The 23,010-nt window shown below is 41.2% G+C and overlaps 1 protein-coding gene across 1 annotated transcript; it reads right to left on the bottom strand.

Annotated features, from left to right (window-relative positions):
* Positions 1 to 20,376: 20,376 nt before the first annotated feature.
* Positions 20,377 to 22,520, bottom strand: LOC147881433 (protein STRICTOSIDINE SYNTHASE-LIKE 5-like). Its single transcript, XM_087369891.1, has 5 exons — positions 22,092 to 22,520; positions 21,909 to 21,976; positions 21,555 to 21,791; positions 21,103 to 21,235; positions 20,377 to 20,790 (listed from the first exon to the last, which is right to left on the bottom strand). Exons 1-5 carry the CDS (start codon positions 22,482 to 22,484, stop codon positions 20,518 to 20,520), a joined length of 1,104 nt encoding a protein of 367 aa, XP_087226017.1. The 5' UTR covers positions 22,485 to 22,520; the 3' UTR covers positions 20,377 to 20,517.
* Between the last annotated feature and the right edge of the window lie 490 nt (positions 22,521 to 23,010).

The following is a 23,010-nucleotide window of genomic DNA, read 5'->3' as shown; positions in this document are numbered from 1 at the left end:
CCATTTGGAGTCTCAGATGATCTTGGATGGCTCTGGGCCGAATGGAAGCGGTAGGTTAGTTGCTCTATTTTGCACACCGGGTATATCGTGTGGTCGGTGGCCTATTTCGAGACTGTGACCATTTTGGGCAGACTGGGTCAATCACCCAATTGGGTCTAATCGACTATGACTGGTGGCTATATAAAAGCAAGCCCGTGAAGCCCATTTCATCATTGGCTACAGCAACCCTGATTCCTTAGCATCCAGCCTCCGTCTTCTACTGTTTCCTACTCGCCATCGAAGCTTCTTTCACAGGAGCACATGGCTGGGCGGCAGCGCCATCTATTGTATCAGTTTTATAGTAATCAAATTTTTGATTCTTCATACTATCTATTTTCTCTCTTGCATACGAGATCCTGTTATCTGTTGAGCACAGACGTTGTATTGTTTTCTTACACATTACACCAAGACAAAATCAATTAAATAAGCAATCTAAATCGTTGAAAGCTCCTAACTTATGCATAACATTCTATAAACTGACCTTGCTCATGCATCCTCTAGCATACTCCCATTCTTCCATTGTGATATGCATCCCCTCGTCTCTCTCTGCTCTCTCCATTTTGTCAAGTAGCCAATCCACATGAATATCCTTTGGAAGTGCTGTTAGATGCTCAGGGTATGGCACACGAGATCCATGGTGTGTACAAAAGAGGGTCCTTTCTCCTTGTCTTCTTGCCTTTGCATACTTGTATCTTTTTGTTGAGATATCGAGCTCCACTTGTGATATGCCAGGGTGACCGTTGTGCATTTATGTCATTGACTTATTAGCTGCAGATGTGGTTGGCACACCGCCCATGAATAATAGCTAGATGACAGCTATCTTTATGTACTCTAGTTAGTGGCTCAGTTAGTATGCCACCTAGGTTAGCTAAGTTTGGTTTGAGACCCACATATAGGGTTCACCTATTCCTTTTGTACTTAGAGAGAGTTCTTTTGGCTTTCACAACAAAAAAAGAAGAGAAAATTTGTTTTTAGCCTCCACCTTTGTGTGTATTCCCCCATTGTGTATGTGAGAAAGCTGCAAGTGAGACTCCTTACTTCTCTCCCACTCTCTTCACATGGTATCAAAACTCGGTTCGTGGTAAGGAGCTCAAGAAAGCAAACCAAGTTTGTAGTGTCTTGGTAAGAGGATCAATGTTGCTTTCCTTTTTCGAGTTTGGGAGCAAATCTCTGTAGATAGGACAGCCAAAAAGTCCAAGACTGCACTGTCTCAGATTGGGATGCCCTTTGCAGTGTGGCAAGAGGGCAGTATATGCTGTGGGAGTAGGCGAAGCCCTTGGTGACATTATTTCTTTTATTTGAGGCCATTTTGGTGGTAGAAGTGTTCTGTAGGCACTCAAAAAAGTGCCCTGTTTTTGCTATGCAACCACTATTCCACAGAAATTGCATCATATGCCTATGCACAGAGATATTGGGAGTGACAGAATCATTCTTATTTCCTATTGATGCAAAATCATCACTAGGAAGTGATTGTGTGGTCAAATACCACTTTCATCAGCTTTGTAGATTTGCCCTTATGAGGCAGAAGTTGTGTTTTTTGCAGTGATAGAATATTTTTGCAGTGTTTTGTAATGGCGTCTGATTCTCTTTCATATATAGTCACAAAAAAGCTTGACAAGAATACCTTCCAAGCACAAAAGTTTAGAATGACAAATTTCCTTAAGGGAAAAAGCTATTGGGAGTTCATTATTGGAGCTAAACAAGAACCAGTTATTCCTAATGTTTCCAATCAACAGGAGTTGCAGGCATTTAAAGGCTAGCATGAGAGAGCCAGAAAAGTTATGTACTAGCTGTCTATCAGTATTTCAGATTCTATGATTGTGCATATTCAAGATGCAAGCACGCCGAAGGAAGCATGGGATACTTTGATAGAAATGTATAGCACAAATATGCAAGCCATGAAAATGTAGCTCAAGCAAGAGTTGCATAATGTGCAGAGAGAAAATATGAGCATCAATGACTACCACATGAAGGTGAAGAAGATTGCAGATGCACTTGCTTCTATTGGGTCACTAGTGGAAGATGATGATTTAGTTTCTGTGACCTTGAATGGTCTAGGAAAGGATTATGCACAATTTCGTACATCCATTGCTGTCCGTGAGAATTTTCTTGATTTTGAGGAGTTGATTGCTCTTCTAATTTTTGAAGAGTAGAGAAATGGTGGTGCATCTTCTTCAAGAGGAACTTCAAAAGAAACTGTCTTCTACTCAAATGCTAGAAGAGGTAGAGGTAGAGGTAGAGCAGGCCGATTTGGAGGCCATGGTAGAAATTAGAATATGCAGCAAATTCAAGAAAACCAGTCCTATGGAGGAGGACATGATAACTTTACAGGTAGCAGGAGCCAAAGAGGTTGTGGTGGATGGTAGAGAGGCCAAAATGCAAACAACAATGTTGAATGCTACTACTATGGTAAAATGGCTCATATGCGTAAAGACTACTATAAAAAGCAGAATGACATAATGACTGGAAAATCTCGGGGGGGTCACTATGTATAAACCCTCTATACCACGTGCGTTCAAGGCCTATTTCTAAAATCCCTTATCTGTAAATTTTTCATTAATAAAATCTACCCCTTTTCTATACAAATCTGTAAATTTTTCTCAAAACTATTTTAAATAGTCCCTTATGTATATTTATTTCTGTAAATTTTAGAAATAAAAAATATCCTTCTGTTGAACTCACGTGATAGGGTTACATATGATGAGTGACCCCCCCGAGTGGAAAATTGCAACAAGGCAATTATGCATCCTCTAGTAGACAGGGTGATGACAAAAGTGAGCATTTGTTTATGGTGCAGCACATGACCAATTCTGTGACAAGTGCAAAAGAAAGCAATGATGTGTGGTATGTTGACTCAGGTGCATGAAACCATATGACAAGTCATGCAGAATGGATGCAGGATGCAAGAAAAATGGAAAGACCAGGATTTGTGGAGATTGGTGATGATACTGCACATCCTATTGTGCAAATTGGTAAAATTCCTTTGTCTACGTAGGATGGGAAAAAGAAATACCTGTCTAATGTATTTCATGTCCTAAATATCACCAAGAACCTGGGTTTTGTTGGTCAAATGGTTGAGCAGTGCTTGCAGGTCAGATTTAATCCTCATGGATGCTTTGTTGAGGATATGAAAAATAAAGGTCGCTTGATAGCAAAAGGGAAGAAGGGCAGGATGTTTATGTTGGATGCGGACATGCTTGAATTGAGTGAGGCAATGTTTGCATATGGGACCGGTGTAGTTGCAGATATTGATATCTGGCATAAATGCATTGGTCATGTTAATGTACAGTGACTTAAATTAATGCAGGCCCAAAATATTGTTGTAGGATTGCCTAAGTTCAAGGTTGCAGAAATGCATAAGGTATGTAAAGCCTATCAATTTGGAAAACAGGCAAGGAAACCATTTCCTAGACATGTTCAAGAGAGTAAGAGGCCATTGGAATTAATCCACTCTAATGTGTGGACTACTAAAACTGCATCTATTGGAGGCTATCATTATTTTGTCACTTTTATTGATGACTACAGTAGAAAAGTTTGGGTGTATTTTATGAAAAAGAAAAGTGAAGTGTTTGGGCATTTCATAGCCTTTAAAGCTATGGTTGAGAAAGAAATAGGCCTGCAAATAAAATGCCTAAGGTTAGATGGAGGGGGAGAGTACCTCTCAAATGAGTTTGTAAGGTTCCTGCAAGAGCATGGCATAAAGTAGCAATATTCATGCAGTCATACCCCACAGCAAAATGGACTTGCAAAAATGAAAAATAGGAATATTGGAGAAGTATCTCATGCCATGCTCAACGAAAAGGACTTGCCATATTATTATTAGGCTGAAGCAGTTGCTATAGCAGTCTACATAATGAACATGACTCCCACTACAGCAATACATGGCATGACACCAGAGGAGAGGTATACTGGTAGAAAACCATATATTTCTCATTTGAAAGTTTTTGGTTGCATTGCCTATGTTCATGTGCTAGATGAGTTGAGATCCAAGTTGGATCCAAAAGCTCAGAAGTGCATCTTTATTGGTTATTCTCTGAGCAGAAAGGATATAGATGCTATAACCCTTCTACTCATAAGTTTATAGTAAGCAGAGATGTTGTTTGTAATGAGATGAGCAGTTGGTATAAACCAGTAACTGTGATTGATGATGTAGATGCAAAAAATGGTAATGCTGCATAGAATTCATAGTAGCAATCACAAAATATTAGTGGACCTGTAGTGCCCTCTAGTAGTGGTTCACATACTTTGCCATGGATAGGCAGATTGAGATCAAGAGGATCTCCTCAAAGCAATGCAGATAGTGGTATTCAAGTATCAGCAAAAGGAAAAGAGAAAGTAGATCAGCCATGTTTGATGTGAATGCAGGTCACTCTTATGTGGATGGTGAATCCAATGGCTCAGAGCCTTGATGATGAGTTGGGTATTCCTTCTGTTGTTACACCTAGAGTAAGGAAGACAAGGGATGTTTTGAGAGCACCTGGTAGTGAGCCTATTTTGTGCAGGTCTACCAGAGTTAAGTATTCTGTGGATAGGCTGAAATATGATGGATTTATAGCCATTCACTATGCCTATATGGTCAAAGTGATACATGAACCAGAACCCACTTCTTTTGAGCAAGCCATGGGAAATGAAAAATGGGAGAAAGCCATGGATGAAGAAATGGATGCCTTGGATGCTAATGCTACATGGGAATTGGTGCCTTTGCCTAAAGGCAAGAATGCAATTGGTTGTAAGTGGGTTTATAAGATCAAGCACAATGCAGATGGTTCTGTGAATAGATACAAGGCAAGATTAGTTGTCAAGGGGTATGCACATACATATGGCATTGATTATGAAGAAACTTTCAGCCCGGTTGCAAGGATGGCAACCGTAAGAGCAGCCATTGCTATGGCTGCATCAAAGGGATGTTCTTTACATCAGATGGATGTAAAGAATGCCTTCTTGCATGGTGATTTGCAAGAAGAGGTCTTTATGGAGCAGCCAGTAGGTTATGTTCATGCTACTCATCCTGAGTTTGTTTGCAGGTTGAAGAAAGCATTGTATGGCTTGAAGCAAGCACCTAGAGCATGGTCTGACAAGATAGGACAGTATCTTGTCACTATTGGCTTTCAGATTTCCAAGGTAGATTTCTCACTCTATGTGAGAAAAACAGAGAAAGGGATTATGCTGCTGGTCATTTATGTTGATGATTTGATCATCACAGGTGATAGTGATGAAGATATCCTTCATGTGAAAATGCTATTGAGGCAGAAGTTTGAGATGAAGGATTTGGGAGAGCTGCGTTATTTATTGGGCATTGAGGTGATTAAATCACCAAGTGGGATACAGCTCTTGCAGAGGCAGTATGGATTGGACATGCTGTCCAAATATGGGATGATAGGCTGTAAGCCTATTTCAGTCCCTTAAGAGCAGAATCTGAAGTTGAACGCAGATGCAGGTGAGCTTCTAGAAGACCCTACTATGTATAGATGCATAGTAAGAAGTTTGATTTATATGACTATTACCAGGATAGATTTGAGCTATGCTGTTGGGTTGGTAAGTCAGTTTATGCAGGCTCCAAGGAAACCGCATTTGGATGCGGCTAGATGCATACTGAGGTATGTGAAGTCCACATTGCAGTATGGACTATTTTATGAGATTGGGGTTCAGATACAGTTGCATGGATACACTAATGCTAATTGGGCTAGTAGTATTTCTGATAGACGATCTACTAGTGGATATGTGTTCTCTTTTGGGAGTGCTGCAGTCACTTGGAGCAGCAAGAAATAGCCTACAGTTGCCTTGTCGAGCACAGAGGTTGAGTACAAGGGTGCAGTAATGGCTGCATGTGAGGTAGCTTGGTTGCATAAGCTACTTTATGATATGCATTAGTCTACAGATGGTGGGCCATTTGTCATTTATTGTGACAACATGAGCAGTATACACTTGGCACCCATCTTTTCATCACATTAGTATTAAGCATGCAATAGAGGTTTAGATTATTAAGCAACTCCATGTCCATTACTTTGCTCCGTCCTTTCCCTTGAGGCACAATAGAGGTCATCCTTAGGTCTTCATCATCTCTCCATAGTCATGGGAGAGAGCTATCCACATCAACAAGAAACTCAAAAATATATACAAGTGACTCTTGTACCAACCAACCCTCAACCATGCTACCTTTAGGCCTTGCATTTTGCTTCACAAAACCCTTCAAGGTCTTCATTAAGTGCTCGATGAAGATCAACCATTGTGCATGTGCAGTGCCACATATAGCAATCTCATCCACCAAATGCACTATGAGATGTAGTTGGCTTGTGAGAATAGAACATGGAAAGGTCTCCTCCACTAAATAAACCAGCTCCACTAACATAACTCAAGCATTCTCAAGCATGGTGGGATCTATTTCATTTGAGCTCACATACCTAGAAAGAAAAAAGTGCACCATATTAGCAATATGAAAACCTTGCATCACGCATTGATATGCTTCACATTTTGTATAGTGTGAAGTACCTCACAATCTGGCCCATCTTGTAAATACAATACTTCACATCCTTCAATGCACTATGAGAAATGCAACTAGTAGGTAGTATGAACTGAACACATGAGCAATGGTTGATTAGTTGCTTCTACATACAAATTTGGAAGGAAAAATAGATTATTCCAAGCCATACTTGGAGCATCTTGTGCCAATCATGAGATTTCAAGCCATATAATTTCTCTACACCTCTTTTCTTGCTCTTTGTGAAGGCCCCCTTCAAACACCTCATGCATCCAATGGGAGTATGAATTGTAGTGGTAGCTCGCTTCACCACCACCATCTCTAGCTTTGATAACTTCCATGGTGCATGGGGTAAAAAGACACACCCATTTGGCCTCTCTTGTGGTCAAGCTTCATGCATCCTCCTTGTGGTGCGTAGACCCTCCCTTATGCATGCAGAATCTCATGTCCCATTCAAATGCTCTCAAATGGTAGATGCCACATTCTTGAAGATATGTATGGGATCAAGTAGGTGATTGATCTTGAGGTGGGACCAATATGGTAGCTGATAAAAGATGGAGTATCTAAACAAAAGATGGTGTTAGCGTGCAATCCTTATTTCCATTCAATATAGCACACAATAGTTACAAACCCTTACCGGCTCATGCCAAGTGGAGGAGGAGTTGTGAAACGGTATCAAATTCTCATCCAATCTCCTGCAATGAGTGATTGTGGCGGGCCTTCATTCCAAGGGGTGACATATCTAGGTTGATCAGGTGGAAGAAATCGATGGTGATTCTTATAGATGACCTTATTCAATGTGTCTGCACATGAAGCAAATAGAGAAGGACCATAAATAGGACATGCATGGTAACCCGATGTACTAAGGGGTCATTGTTTGCTTGGGTGTAGCCATTTTTGGTGAGGTTCAGGGAGTTTTCTGTATATGGGTATCTTGCATGACCCATAACTTATGCATTGCTCAATGTAATTTGGAAAAATTTATCTTCAAGTTGTAGTACAATTCCAACTTGAGCATGAGACAAAAAATTATGGAATAAGGATTTGGAACGAGACTGTTAAAGAATTACAAGTGCTATGTTGCATGTGAAGCATGCATCTTGAAGACTATAGGATATAGCAATTTATTCAGAAACATCAAAATTTTGTTCTATATATACATGCAACCAAGTAATCATTTAAAAGTACACTATGTGACCTTCTCCTCAACCCAAGGACACACCTAAATGAGATCATTTTGCATGGGTTAATCGGCCTCCAATGTTGTGCTAAAGTGATGCATACCCATTTCAGGGCACGCTCCATAACTTTTTTTTGATTTGTTGAAAACCAAAACGGATTGAAAATTTGGAATCCAAACTATTGGCACTAGTGCATGGTAGTCTTAAAAGATTGATAGTTGTTGGTATTGGTATCTAGATTCACCCTAAAATGTAAGGAGTTGGAAAAGTGCAATTTGTGCATGTGAAAATATATTTTAATAAATCCAACGCTATTTACAATTTTGAATTGTTTCTTTTTCCATGCACTTGATTTCTATATGGCTCATAAGCATGCCAAAGGTCATTGCATTTAATAGTACATAGCACCAAACCCGATAGCATGCCTTTTGCCCTATTTGTGTTTTCAAGAATTTTAGGCCACATTGCACTTGTTTTGGATACCCAGTTTTGCTAACATGTATCGTTGGAGGGGGGGAAACTAGTGGCTAAAATTTTGCTACTCCGGCGAATTTGAAATTCCCATCAAATCTTGGATGATTAAGTACCTACAACTTCCCCCACCCTGCAGAGGCCCTATAACCTATACACACCTCGACGTGACCTTGCATTGGGGCTTTTCAAACAAGCAAGTGATTAAAACGAGAAAACTTTCTTATTTCTACACTGCATGCATCATAGGGGATCATGACGATTGTGAGAATATTGCAACTACGAAGACATGGGATTGAGTTCAAGTTTTTCCTCTATGTTCAGATGGAGTCACAAACAATGGAGAGACAAACGACTCGCCATAGTTTGGGGAGAGTTTTGATGACCTCACTGATTGTTTGGAAGAGGGGGATAACTTTGTAGTTGTCGCAGATTCTGGGGAGAACGAGGAAAATGACCCAAACTTTCTATTGCAGTGCACAAAACCTAAGTACAAGGTTGAGAGAACATTTAAGGATAATTGGGAAACAGCCTATGAGAAGTGAGATGTAGTAGTCGGAGCTTTTTGGTACAAAAAAACATCCAAGAGAGGCCGCAATTACGAATTGCTACATAAGAGGCCATAAACATGTGTGTACTCTCATCTAGTAGGAGCTATTAAGTTCCAAATGCAACCTATGCCACAACAAAAGAAGGGCAAAAGTGTGTTCAAATTGGATTTAGACATGCATGAGCACATCTTGGGGTGTCTTGGAGCGGTGGATGAGGACGACTGAGATAGTACTAAGAAAATGTATGTAGTCTCATTGTAGGGAAACAATACGCCCACTTGTCCTACAAAATGGAATTTGTATTCAGACTGCTTCTTATATCCCAAACAACCACCATGTTGGTTTAAGTTAAACCCAAACAATAAAACCCATGCTTGTTTTTAGTATATCCCAACAACCACCATGCTGGTTTCCCATAACGAATCCACACATCCTACAAATCCATTCATCTTGTAATAATAGAAGCAAATCATCGTGCTAGTGGCTGTTCATATCATAGTGCAAACCAACCACTGCACTTGCGATAACTTATCCTGTACTGTTACCGTGCTATCCCTACACTACTGCCATGCTATCATAAAATTTGTTGCACAGTGCTATACTAAAACAGTGGCCTTTAGACTTTTTATTGTTTCGTTAACCATCAGATTTCATTCCATGCTTGCTTTTAGTATCTCCAAACAACCACCGCGCTAGTTTACCATAACGAATCCATTCATCTTGTAATAATAGAAGCAAACCACTGCACTGGTGGTTGTTCATATTCTAGTGCAACCAACCACCACATTGGCGATAACTTATCCTACACTAATCTTGCTCTACTACCGTGCTATCCCTACACTACTACTGTGCTATCCTAAAAATTCTTGCACAATGCTAGTGCCATTTAGACTAGTTATCGTTAACCGGATCGAGCGGCCATGCTCCTGGACGACTTAATTGCCACGCAGGAGGACAAACAATGCCAGATTTTGACCTGGAATGACTCAGCATGTGCTGGGCTACCTTGTAGCAGGAGCAAGTGATGAATTCTGCCTCAAGCTTAAATGGGAGAATCCAGAAACTATGGTGCTAGCACATGAGATTGCTCAAAAGTTTGATAAAGTTCAGTCTGACCCCGCTTCAAAGAAGACGATTGTCCCTCCGCAACCCCCTCAATTCCTGCAACAACAACCTGGGGGGTCTAACGTAGGGGCATACCCCCACCCCTCATCAGGGATGTATCCACTGCCTCCACCTCAAACGTATGGTCCTCCCTTAGATGCTTACCCTCAACAAGGTGTTTATTCTCACCCTCCGCCTCGAAGATTTCCCCAGCCTCGCACACAAGCCCCCCTCCTTTCTACTCCCTCGGCCCCTCTAGCTAAAGAGGCCCCCCCTGCAACAGAACTTGGAGTCAATGACCTAGCCAAGGCCCTGAATGATCTTTGGCTTGAGATGGTGGGCATCAGAAATCAAGCCAACTATCCTCTGAGAGACCGTGCTAATGTTGTATGCTACGAGTGCCATCAGAAGGGTCATTATTGCACGGAATGTCCCAATATTCCAAGGGTGAATCTTCTAAGTGAATCAGGCAAAGTGAATCAGGCACTAAGGATTCTGATGTAGAGATCCTTGACCTTGGGAAAAGAAGTCGTACCACCTCGGACCCCTCTCCAAACTGTGGACCGGGCTGCCCCAGGAAGAAGCTGTCCTTCTCAGAGCCCTCAGATGTTGAGATGGCAGACCCACCAACTGAGAAGACTAAAAGATCTCGCAGGAGTAAGTGGTCACCCTCGGATTTTCCCATCGGCTCGAGGCAAGAAGACTATTCGGTAGTTCAGGACCTTGCTCATCGGTCTTTGAGCATCACGCTCCCTCAACTAATAGCATTAAGCCCTAAGGTGAGACGTGAGCTGCAGCAAGGTCTCTCAACAAGGAAGAGCAAGAAAAAGGGAAAGGTACGAGAGGTATCTTCTATCTCTGAAGAAATTGATCGGCACCCACATACAGTAGATGTCATCATAGATTTGCCATGTCAAAAATGTGTGTGTTGATGGGGGAGCTGCATGTAATATCATGGTGCCCCGAATCATGAAGAAATTGAATTTGAAATGCACAAGGCATTCCTCCAATCGAATTAAGATAGCAAATGGTCAACGACTCGCCACCCTGAGTCATTGAGGATCTGCCCATCACTATCAATGGGTTGACCACCACCATCAATTTCTATGTAGTGGACATCGAAGATACAGGCAGGAGTTACCTAGCCATACTCGGGAGACCATGGTTGAGAAAGAGTGATGCAGTTAGCTATTGAAAGACAGGACACATGTCTTTTCGTGCTTCTAAGGAGAAGATCCCGGTGCAACCCGGTGCCACGAAATTGGAAGAAGAAGAGGAGCAAGACAGTGATACTCTCTCATCCTCGGTGTTTGAATCAATGGAAGAATCAGATGGGGGGGAGGAATTTTTAGAGGAGGAAGTTTACATGATGGGGGTGTCTCCGACCCCGCCACCTGTAGAAAAGGTAACAGCTAGTCCTCAACAGATTGAATCTATGCTTTCCCCAGACCTCACTCCAAGTGAGAAAGACGAGTTCCTAGAAATGTTCAAAGATTTCCTTGACCTCTTTGCAACTAGCTACCACCACCTTCGCCATGTGACTGCCATAGAGCACAAGATAGAGCTGAAGCTTGATGCCAAGCCTGTGGCTCAGAAGTATCGGAGATTAGGGCCCTTGCAGAACAATGCTTTGTGCTCGGAGTTGCAGAAGCTTGTAGAGGCTGGGTTTATTGTTCTGGTTCACAATACTGAATGGGTTTTACCAGTGGTAGTCACCCCAAAGAAAAACAACAAGTGGTGGGTCTACATCGACTATAAGAAACTCAATACAGCCACCAAGAGGGATCATCATCCTCTGCCCTTTCAAGACCTCATTCTTAAGAAGGTAAGTGGTGATGAGATGTATACTTTTTGTGATGGTTACTTTGGGTTTTATCGAATCAGAATTGCCAAAGAAGATGTTCTTAAAACCACATTTGCCACACCCTAGGGGACATTTGCATTCAAAGTAATGCCATTTGGCCTCACCAATGCTCCTGCTACCTTTCAAAGATTTATGTAGATGGTGTTTGCTCCTTATTTGGGGGATTTCTTGGAGGTGTTTTTAGATGATTTCTATATATTCTCGTCATGTAAGGAGCACGTCATGGTTAGATTAGCCTTCCAAAGGGTCAATGATGCAAATGGCAGTCTCAACCCTGAGAAATGCACCATTGGAGCCACTCAAGGGAGGTTACTGGGACATATTGTCTCATCCGAGGGCATCAAGCCTGACCCCGAGAAGGTAGAAGCTATCCTCAAGCTCTCCCCACCAACAACCAAACATCAGGTATGCTCATTTGTCAATCTAGCAGGATATTATTAACGCTCCATTGATCAATATGCTACTTTGACATGACCCATGACTATGCTATTAAAAGATGGGGTTGATTTCTCTTGGGATGAGGATTGTGATCATGGGTTTGCACAAATCAAGAATGCTCTGGCTTCAAAACCCATTTTACACAATCCAGATTGGTCTAAGACTTTCTATATCAATCCTGGGTTTGGTGAGCACACTCTGGCAAGTATTCTTCTCCAGCAAGGAGAGGATCGGTTCATGTATCCCATTCGATTTGCTTCTCGACAATTGCTTGACACTGAGTGACACTATTCACAGGCTGACAAGCATGCCTTGTCTTTGGTGTTTTGCATTGAGAAATTTAAGCATTATGTGGCTGGAAAGTCCTTCATTACACTCACTAGCACTGGTCTTGCAAAGGAGGTTCTTCAATCACCAAATCCCATGGGCCGGTTGGCCGAATGGTTGGCAGTTCTACAAGAATATGATTTTTCTTTCAAAATTGTAAAAGGGGGTTGTTCCAACTTGAAGAATGCTTTGATTGATTTAGAGGAGTGCCTTGATGTAACCCTTGTAGTAGCCATAGAAGTTGGGAATCCATGGTATGGTGGTATCTACAGGTTTCTAACTGCTTTCTCCTTTCCTCCAGAAAGTACTAGCTATGAGAGAAAGAAGATCCGCAGAGATAGTAGGCGCTACACCCTCCTTGATGGGGTGTTGTATCGTCAAGGCATGGATGGGGTACTAAGATGGGCCATTGATGCAGATGAAGTGCCTAAGGTATTGAAGCATTATCATGATGGATTTTGTGGAGGCCACTATGCCAGTGACTATACAGATCAAAAGATTTTACAAGCTGGATACTATTGGCCGACCTTGTTCAAGGATGTCACTTTGTATTGCAAAACCTGTGAACCATGCCAATTCTTTGGTAAGAAGGATTCGCGTCCTAGGCAACATCACCCAATGATGTCCATCCATCCGTTTCAGAAGTGGGGAATAGATTTTGTCGGGCTCTTACCTATGACTGCCTGCAAAAAGAAGTATCTTTTGGTAGCCACTCAGTATGTCACTAAGTGGGTTGAAGCTATCGCCCTCCCCGCTGCAAATGGTAAGGCAGTTTCAAATTTCATATTTGAACGTATCTGCACAAGGTTTGGGACACCCATGGAGATTTTCTCTAACCATGGGAGTCTGGCATTCTTAAATGAAGCAGTGGAGTTACTCATGGATCGCATGGGTATTGATCATCACACTTCTAGCATCTATTATTCGGCATCCATGGGTCAAACAGAGCGGACCAATGGCCTCCTTTGTAAAACCATGGGAAAAATGGCCATAGGGAATAGGAGCCAATGGGATCAGAAGGTCACTAAAGCCATGTGGGCTTACAACATCACTCATAAAACATCTATAGGTCACACTCCTTTCGAGTTGGTGTATGGTACTGAGGCAATTTTACCACTAGAGATAGAGATTCCAGCCTTGGGATTGGCACAAGAACAGAGGATTACAGAAGATGAACATGTAGAGGCTAGATTGGTACAACTTGAGAAGTTAGATGAAACCCGACGCCTTGCACTACACCAAACAGAGATCCAAAAGAATCAACAAAAGGCCCGCTTGGATGCTAAGATTCGCAAGGGATGGGAAAGACACTTTGTTGAGGGGGATGTTGTGCTATGCTTTGATAACAGATTGGACCACCAAATGGATAAGAAGTTTCTGCCACTGTGGATTGGTCCATACAAAGTCATCAAGGAATGTAGCAATGGGTTTGTACAAGTTTAGGAGCTGCATGAACCATATGGCAAGAAGGTGATCAACAAGTGTTACCTCAAGCCTTTCTTTGTGCATGATTGGACCCAGGAATGGAAATGTTGTGCATTCCCTGCCAGGGGGGGGGAACTGTTATGGATAAAATTGTCTAAGGAAAAAGGCATTAATATGTGTGTGTGTTTATATGTGTGGCAATAGTATAATAAAATATGGTGTGCATAGGGCCCAGGGTTGAGGTGGCAGGGCATGACCATGTGCCACCCTTCCACATAAGAGGACCCATAAGGTGTGTTGTACATAATCCATGGTAGTAATATTATAAAATGTAAGGTGGCATGGCTCCTCCATGTGCCACCCCTCCACCTAGGCTGCATTTAGTGAGATATGGCTCAAAGTCCATGGGAAAAGTAATATAAAATAGGTGGAGATGGATATTATATTGGGTTATTCCCTCCATATAGGATAGGCCCATGTGGGGGAGGTATAGAAGGTCCAAGAGAGCAAGTTAAAAAATGGGGAAAGTATGATGAGGTGGCAAGATTCCTTGTGCCAAGCCTCCACTTGTTCTCCTAGAGGTTTGAACATATTATAAAATTGGGAAGAGACCAAGGGAGTATCATAGAATTGAGATATGGGGCTTGATTTATGTGGAAAATTGAGGCAAAGGGTTATCGCACACAATTGAGAGTGCGTAACTGCCTAGCCCACATGGGAGACTTTTCCACACACACCATGCATGTGGGAGGATGCATTAATTGGGAGAGACCCCCTCTTTTGGCTATAAAAGGAGGGGGATATTCCTTGATGAGACACGCTCATTCTTGTAAAGCCACCTAGCTAGTACTTTGATTTCTCCCTTCTGTTCCTTTCAAAATAAAGCAAGGTCCACTTCCCTTGATGTCTCCATCTTTACATTCCTCCTCCCTTCATGTACATGCTTCTCTTCCCCCTCTCCCTTTCCCCTTGTGTCATAGTTTCCCTCTTCATTCCCTTCCCTTCTAATTTCTTTTCCCCTCCCATGATAACGCTTCACCCTCACGTTCTCCTTTCCTCTATGGCCCTCGAGCATCGCCATGCTTAGCCTCTAGCCTCTTGTCCTGATTTCTTTTCCAACAAATAGTGGTACTATATGTGTTACTAGAAAGGCAGTTTGTCCACATCCACATGCAGATCATATTTATGTCAAGGAAAAGTACACAATAGACAAGGAGATCCATATGTCCCACCATCGTATCAGCACTCAAATTTGCACAATTCTCAAACTAAATGTTTTTTATGTCCTTGCAAACTCTCAACTTCATTGGATGTCGAATATGCCACCGAGGAACAAGAATTCCCATATGCCATGTCGTATAATTAATCTCTTACATAAAAGAACTTTTTCTTATATATATATATAGGAATAATGTAACACACTCTTCTAATTTCCTAGGTGACCACCCCTTTTCCTACATAGAGGTATATATCTTAACTAGAGAATGAGATTTGCTATATAGGAATGCAACACACACATCTTATTTCCTAGGTGAAAACCTCTTTTTCCTAGATAGAGGTATCAATTTTCTACATAGAAATATCGATTTCCTATATAGAAATGTAACACACTCATCTAATTTTGTAGATGACAACCCCTTTTCCTAGATAGAGGTATGCATTTTATCTTTTTCTTAGATAGAGGTATCGACTTCCTATATAGAAATGTAACACACTCATCTAATTTCCTAGATGACAACCTCTTTTCCTAGATAGAGGTATGCATTTTATCTAGGGAAGGATTTTTCCTAGATATACATACCAGAATGCCTAGTTATATCTAGGAAATTTCCTCCTTTTTCCTAGTTTGTGAGGTTTTCCCTATATAGTGAATGGCTAGAAGTTTCTTGTGTAATACACGTCCATGCATGTTTCTCAATGATCATGGATGAGAAATATCCATGCCAAGACAAGCAATATAACATCCAATGGGCATGATACTTTGCAAAGGCTTGAAGTTGCTAGTTTAAGGCTTGTGCAAAGTGTCATGACGTTTGGATGTCATTTTCATGGCTAGAAGTTGGTAAATGCATATTTTTGAATGGGCATGCATAATGCATGGTGGAAAACTAGGAAATATCTGATCCAAGCCATGCAAACCACATCCAATAGTAGCCATGATACTTTGAAATAGGACTTAAAATACACCATTTTAATGCTCAGGGGGGTCACTCATGATATGTAACCCAATCACGTGAGTTCAACAGAAGGATATTTCTTATTTCTAAAATTTACAAAAATAAATATACAAAAGGGACTATTTAAAATAGTTTTGGAAAAAATTTACAAATCTGTATAGAAAAGGGGTACATTTTATTAATGAAAAAATTATAGATAAGGGATTTTAGAAATATGCCGTGAACGCACGTGGTATAGAGGGTTTATACATAGTGACCCCCCCGAGTTTTAATGCTAGTATAAAGTATCATGTCTTTTGAATGCCATTTTCATGGCTAGAAGCACACCGATGCATGTATTTCAATGCTTATGCATGATGCATGGTGAACAACTAGGAAATATCCATTCCAAGCCATGCAATTAACATCTGATGGGCATGATACTTTGCATATGCATTGAAATTGCCTTGTTTAATGCTTGTGAAAAGTATCATTCCTAGAAAATACCGTTTTATGGTTAGAAGAACACCAATGCATGTTTTTCAATGCTCATGCATGATGCATGGTGAAAAGCTAGGAAATATCCATTTGAAGCCATGAAAATGACATGAGATAGTCATCATACTTTGCACAGGCCATGAAATCACCTATTGTAAAGCTTTTACAAAGTTTCATGTCCATAAAATACCATTTTCATGGCTGCTAGAAGCACACCAATGCATGTTTTTCAACACTCATGCATGATGCATGGTGAAAAACTAGGAAATATCCATTCTAAGCCATGCAAATGACATCAGATGGCTATGATACTTTGTGCAGACATTAAAATTACCGAGTATAAGGCTTGATCAAAGTATTTTGTCCATCAAATACCATTTTTAGGGCTACAAGCACACCAATGCATGTTTTGGAATATTGATGCATGATGCATGGTGAAAAACTAGGAAATATCCATTCCATGCCATGAAAATGACACCAAATGGCCATGATACTTTGCACAAGCCTTGAACTCATGCATTAACTAGTTGCACAAATTATGATGCTTAACAAATGTCATTTGCATGACAAGAAGTTGACAGATGAATGTTTTTCAATGATCATGCATGCATGGTGCAAAACTAAGAAATATCCAATCCAATCCATGAAAATGACATCGAATGGCCATGATTCTTTGCATAGGACTTGAAATCACCTGGTTTGAGGCTTTTGAAAAATATCATGCACATCTAATACCATATGCATGGCTAGAACTACAATGATGTATGTTTTAAAGGGTGCAAGGTGTGGTAAAAAAGGAGATATGATAAAAAAAGTCAACACACACCCTAAAAGAGGGCCTCCCAAGCTACAAGATTTTGTGATCCAATACAGGTCATCATTTATTACACCTTGTAGGAAACTAGAAGTGATAGAAGTACTAAAAGTTTTAAGAAATGCAAAAATAAAGGAAAACTTTGTTTTCATCGGTATAGGTGCTAGTATATACCAATGCCTATACCAACTCAGATAAACTTTTAAAAAGATAACCCAAATGCCTCTTTTTGTACCACACCTCTCTTTGTAATCTGCATTGTATGTTTACACATTTCTTATGTCTTTGTGGTTGCATAAAAGGCAAATATGAGATTTTTCTATGACCCAGGGGAGGTGCTGCCCAAATTTTGCAATTACTTGCTTGCTTGACATGATTGCATCTTGTTGCTTGCTTGCTTGCTTGACTTTGTTGCTTTCTTGGTATCTTGTTGTCTTTTTTGTGTTCTTTCATTTCTCTTGTTTGTTTTGATTACTTTGTTGCTTGACATTGTTGCTTTTTACTCATTGCTTGATTTGTAGCATAATTTTTAGCACTCATGCACACTGCATGGTAAGAAATTTGAAAATACACATGCCCAACCATGAAATCGATGCCTGATCCCCATCAAACTTTAAAAGCACAAGGATTTTTATCTTGTTGAAGCTATGTAAAGTATCATGCCTATCAGACACACATAGATATGCTAGAAGCACTCCTGCATGATGCATGTTTAAGAATTGTGAAAATACACCTACCCAACCATGCAAATTATATCCTATCAACTAAAAAATTTGCAAGGATAAGGGTATTATTGGTATTAAGACTTTTATAAAGTATCAAACTCACACACATATGCTAGAAGCACATCGATGCATATTTTTAACACTCATCCACGTTACATGGTAAGAATTGTGGAAATACACATTCCCGACCAAGAAAAAGATACCTGATCCACATAAAACTTTTACAAGAACAATTCTATTACTTTCATTAAGGCCTATACAAGGTACCATACCCATTGGGAGTGTTGATGATGCAATCATTAAGGATGCTTGTATATTTAAAGAAAATTATGAGATTCAAACATTGGGTCAAACCATAGGCTTGAATGTTTCTTGGAAAACTCTTCATGTAATGTCTTTATAATTTTATAATTTATTTTGCTATGTAAAAATTGTATTATTTATTTTTCAACCAACTATTGAATAATATTTGTTATCAAGTAAAATGCATGTGTTATAAAAGGTAAAAGTTATTCCTTAGAATTTTAGATGACTTCTTCGCACTACGTACTATGAGTATTAATGCACTTGAGACTTTTGATTAATCTTTCACACTTAGACAATATAGAAATGGTGACAGTAATATCAATGTTGTGAATGGTAGTACTGAATCTTTGGCAACAATAAGATACATTACAACAACTGAATGGTCAACCATTAATGTGTAATTTTACTCCACATATGCATTTTGTGCTGCCATTTCTTGGTAAGAATGGCAGTGAAAAAATGGTTGCCATTTCTTCATAAGAAATGGCAGTCAAGAGATAATTGCCATTTTGTGTTGCCATTTCTTCTTAGAAAATGGCAATCAAGAAGTACTTGCCATTTCTTTGAACGAAGTGGTAGTCAAGAAATGGTTGCCATTTCTTACCAAGAAATGGCAATCAAGAATTTGCTGCCATTTCTTATGAAGAAATGGAAGTCAAGAATTTGTTGCCATTTCCTCATAAGAAATGGCAATCAAGAATTTGCTGCCATTTCTTCATAAGAAAGGGTAGTCAAGAATTGGCTGCCATTCGGTGCTACCAATTATTGCTAAGAAATGGTAGACATTAAAAGGTTGCCATTTTTTGTTGCCATTTCTTCCAAAGAAATGGTAGTTCAAGAACTACTTGCCATTTCTAACTGCCATTTTTGCAAAAAATATGGCAATTTGAGAAGTTGTTGCCATTTCATACATAAGAAATTGCAAAATTGAAAATTGTATGCCATTTACTATTGCCATTTCTACCTAGTTTTGTAGTAGTGATTGCACCGATGCCGAGCATGTCATACAACTCACATGCCACGAGATCGTTACATGCCCCACATGCACTTCTCACCTTTAAAGTATTCACAAGATAGACAAGGTAAAAGCGATGATCATAAGGGAGGGCATAGTATCCTGTGGCCCTGTGAAAACGATCTTGGTAGATTGGACAACATGGCCCGTCCATGATGAATTGTAATGTTGTAGATATCGTGGACGGTTTGCTTACGGCGAGGCCAACAAAATCGCAGATGCAGGCTGCATTCTCTTTCATGGCTTCATTATAACACAATGAAATGGGCTGTCGACCGTGTCCTGGGGCAACTGTACTACAATCCTATATAGCCTCTAAATCGTCATCCGAGATGAGGACCTTTATAGCCGATTACTTCAGGTCATTAGGGTTGTGGAAAAGACTGGCAGCGACAATTGCCTTTATTTGCCTTTTCAGTGGCAGTTGTGTGGTGGCATTAGCCACGTCCATCATAAACTTCATCACTTGACTACAACGTGTGCATTCGTCTTGGGCTTGGTACTCGGCTTGCGTGGATGGTTGAGAGGGTGTTCTTGATGATGATGCCATTGTTTTCTATTTGTGCATCTATTTGTTAGATAGACATGCATGGAGACACAAGTCTATAGACGCACCAATAGACGCGCAAATAGACGCAACCGTAAGTTTTTTTTAAGTTAAAAAAACGCGTCTGTGTGCGCATCTGTGGGTGCTTTGTCTTGTTGTGTGGTTCTGTTGTAACCAGAACCAATTGAAAGTTATGCTAAGGCTATATCAACATAACCTAGATCAAGCAAATATATACAATGATTCGCATCTTCTTTCGTTCCTTCTTTCTTTTCGTCTTATCGTTTTCTTTTTAAATCTCTTGAACTTTCATAACCGAACATAAAATCCACTTCTAGGAAAAATTCAGGCGTTGTTAGAAATAGTGTCTATTTTCATATCTTCTCTCTTTGTCAAATTGGTGTGCAACACACACATTCACTGCTAGCTAGATTTAAAATTGTACACCATCGAACTTCATATGAGAGAATAATAAGGTTACTTATCTTCTCCAATTCCGTCCAACCATTTGGGAAGGAGAAAAGTAGCTTGATGTTTTTCTACATGGACAATAAATAAACTGGCGAACTTTATCTAGATCAGTTAGTGGAGTTCAGCTTCAAGTGGCCAAGGAAATCCTCCCCAAGATTGCCAAGATACATATCATCTCCAACAACCAAGGCTGTCGTTACAAATCGAATTGCTACACCATTAGGATCTGCAAAATTGGATAACGGCACACCCTCTTCACTGACAGATAGCACGAGTGCTCTCTCAAAGAATTTGTTTGTATACTTGGACAACCCTAACACTAGCTGCAAGTGCTTCAGAAGTGGGTATCTGAGGACGAAAGTGAGCAGGGGAGATCTACTCTGAAGAGTGCACAAAATCAAATGTTAAAAAGAATTCGATGGTGATGAGAACATAAATTTAAAGTACTATTCTTAAACACATGTCAACAGACCTTGTTGATGAGAATAGGGATTAAAAGCTAGGTACCATTCTTAAACAAATCTCAACAAACCTTGTTGCTCGGAACGTTCTGAATAACACAGAACCAAGTCACTAGGCAAGCCTCCGTGCTTTGCGTCATTAACAAGATGCAATAAGAAGCTCCTATATGAAAGACACATTTGTTTCAACTTTCTCCCACAAGCTTCAGAGGGAGACTTTCTGGTACTTACCGAGACAAGACCAATCCAAAAGTTCCCCTTGCCGTCGTTTTTAATGTTATCAGGAAATGCAGGTAGATTATCTATGAAGATCTCAGCAATGCCTCTCTTTTCGCCTTCAAGCCAATACCGTTGGCACCTGGCCCTGGAAAAAGCAACCACAATCATGTTAACTTGTGATTCGATCAGGCTCTGTGGAGCCCGAATCTCTCAAGGAAACCCTCGCTCTGACTTATAATTTCGTCAGCAGTTTGAGGATCTCTCGAGGAAACTGGCCTTCCCCTGACCTATAGAGTCAGCATAAGCAGCTTAGAGCTACTGCCGCATACCAATAGTTTGCTTGCGTTTGGGATAGGCTCTGCAGGAGTTTCACCTGCTACAAACCTCCGACCCGGTGGATGAATGAGACATGCCCTACTACGTGGTAAGCACTATATTTGCAAAGCAAGAGATAGAAGACTTACAAGGGAGTCTCGCAGACCACAAGAAAACTCTCATCGGTGGACAGGGCCACTCCATTTGCGAAATATAAATCTTTCATAAGAACCGTGGTGGATCGAGTGGCCGGATCGTATCTAAGAAGTCGTCCGTTTGGTCGAGCCTCATAGATATCCAATGTATGCGTCGCAAAATCATATTTGTGAGTCGCATCGGTAAAATAGATTGAACCATCTTTGGCGACAGCAGCTGCATCCGTCATTCTGCAGTAACCAGAAGCCTAGGTTATCGAGCTTGAGATGTAATCAGAAAAGCAGCATTCAAAGATTGTGGGTGTCGGCAGAGAAGTCCACAAAAAATCAAAACTGAACCAATCTCACTTGAATTTCACACCCTCGGCCTCGGTGGAGAGCACCTCGATTCGCTCCGCCGTTACGTTGAGCAATCCCTGCAAAGTAATTAGAATTCTAGGACGAGAAAATCCCTCCAGTCTCCGCTCTCTCTCTTCCCAGTCCAACGAAGCACGCCAAAAACCAATTGCATGAAGAGCGGCTGTTCAGTACCATAGACGGTTCGCAGACGATAAGCTCGCCGTGGAGACCCATGGCGAGGCCGAGGGGGCGACCGCCATCGATGCGGGTCCAATTCTCGATGTGAAGGGTGGAAGGATCGATACGCTTGATCCAACCATCGGCGCATCCGACGTAGAGGCGACCGGAGGCATGATCAAGAGCGACATCTTCGGGCTGGGGGAGGAGGTGGAGGCCGATTTTATGGGTGCTGAGGAGGACGGAGTTAGTAGAGAAGGCACCAGAGGCGGGGGGGGGAGGGGGGAGGAGGGTGGGCAAGGGATCATGGAGGGGAGAGAAGCGGAGGAGAGCTTGGTGTGCAGCGATGGTGGCGACGGAGATCGCGAGCACGATGACGGCGTATAAGACGAACGACTGCATGTTCATCGTCTGCAGTGCATTTGGCACTCAGTCTTCCATCTTTATCTTCTTCTTCTTTTCTTTAACCAAAAAAAGAGAGACACTTGAGAGCTTGGAGGATAAGAGCCTTCCACTTGTCACAAAGAAGGAGCTCTTGGATGGAGGCTTGGAAGGGGGAGGAGGTGGAAAGAGAAGAGGTAGCTTTAGGGGCAAGGAGGAGATAGAAGGTCAATGGAATGGAGGAGATGAAAGGTCACCTTGGGGAGGAAGGAGGAGATGGAAGGTTAATAGAATAAGAGGAGGAGATGGAAGGTCTCAGAGCTATGGGTTAGCACTTAGCCAAAATTTAAGAATCAAAGATCCACCTTCAGATGGGGAGTGGTTGAGGATGGTCATGCCTCTTAGCCCGTGCAAAGCACGGGTTCATTATAGTCGTGGACACTTGGAGGGAGAGGAGGTGGAAAGACAAGAGGCAGGCTTTAGGGAGGAGGTGGAAAGACAAGAGGCAGCTTTAGGGGCAAGGAGGAGATAGAAGGTCAATGGCATGGAGGAG

This window comes from Dipteris shenzhenensis, chromosome 31 (assembly GCF_047967505.1).
Source record: "Dipteris shenzhenensis isolate YYH24624 ecotype China chromosome 31, Dip_SZ_1.0, whole genome shotgun sequence".
NCBI classification, from domain to species: Eukaryota; Viridiplantae; Streptophyta; class Polypodiopsida; order Gleicheniales; family Dipteridaceae; genus Dipteris; species Dipteris shenzhenensis.
This window is presented reverse-complemented; position numbering and strand designations above follow the sequence as displayed.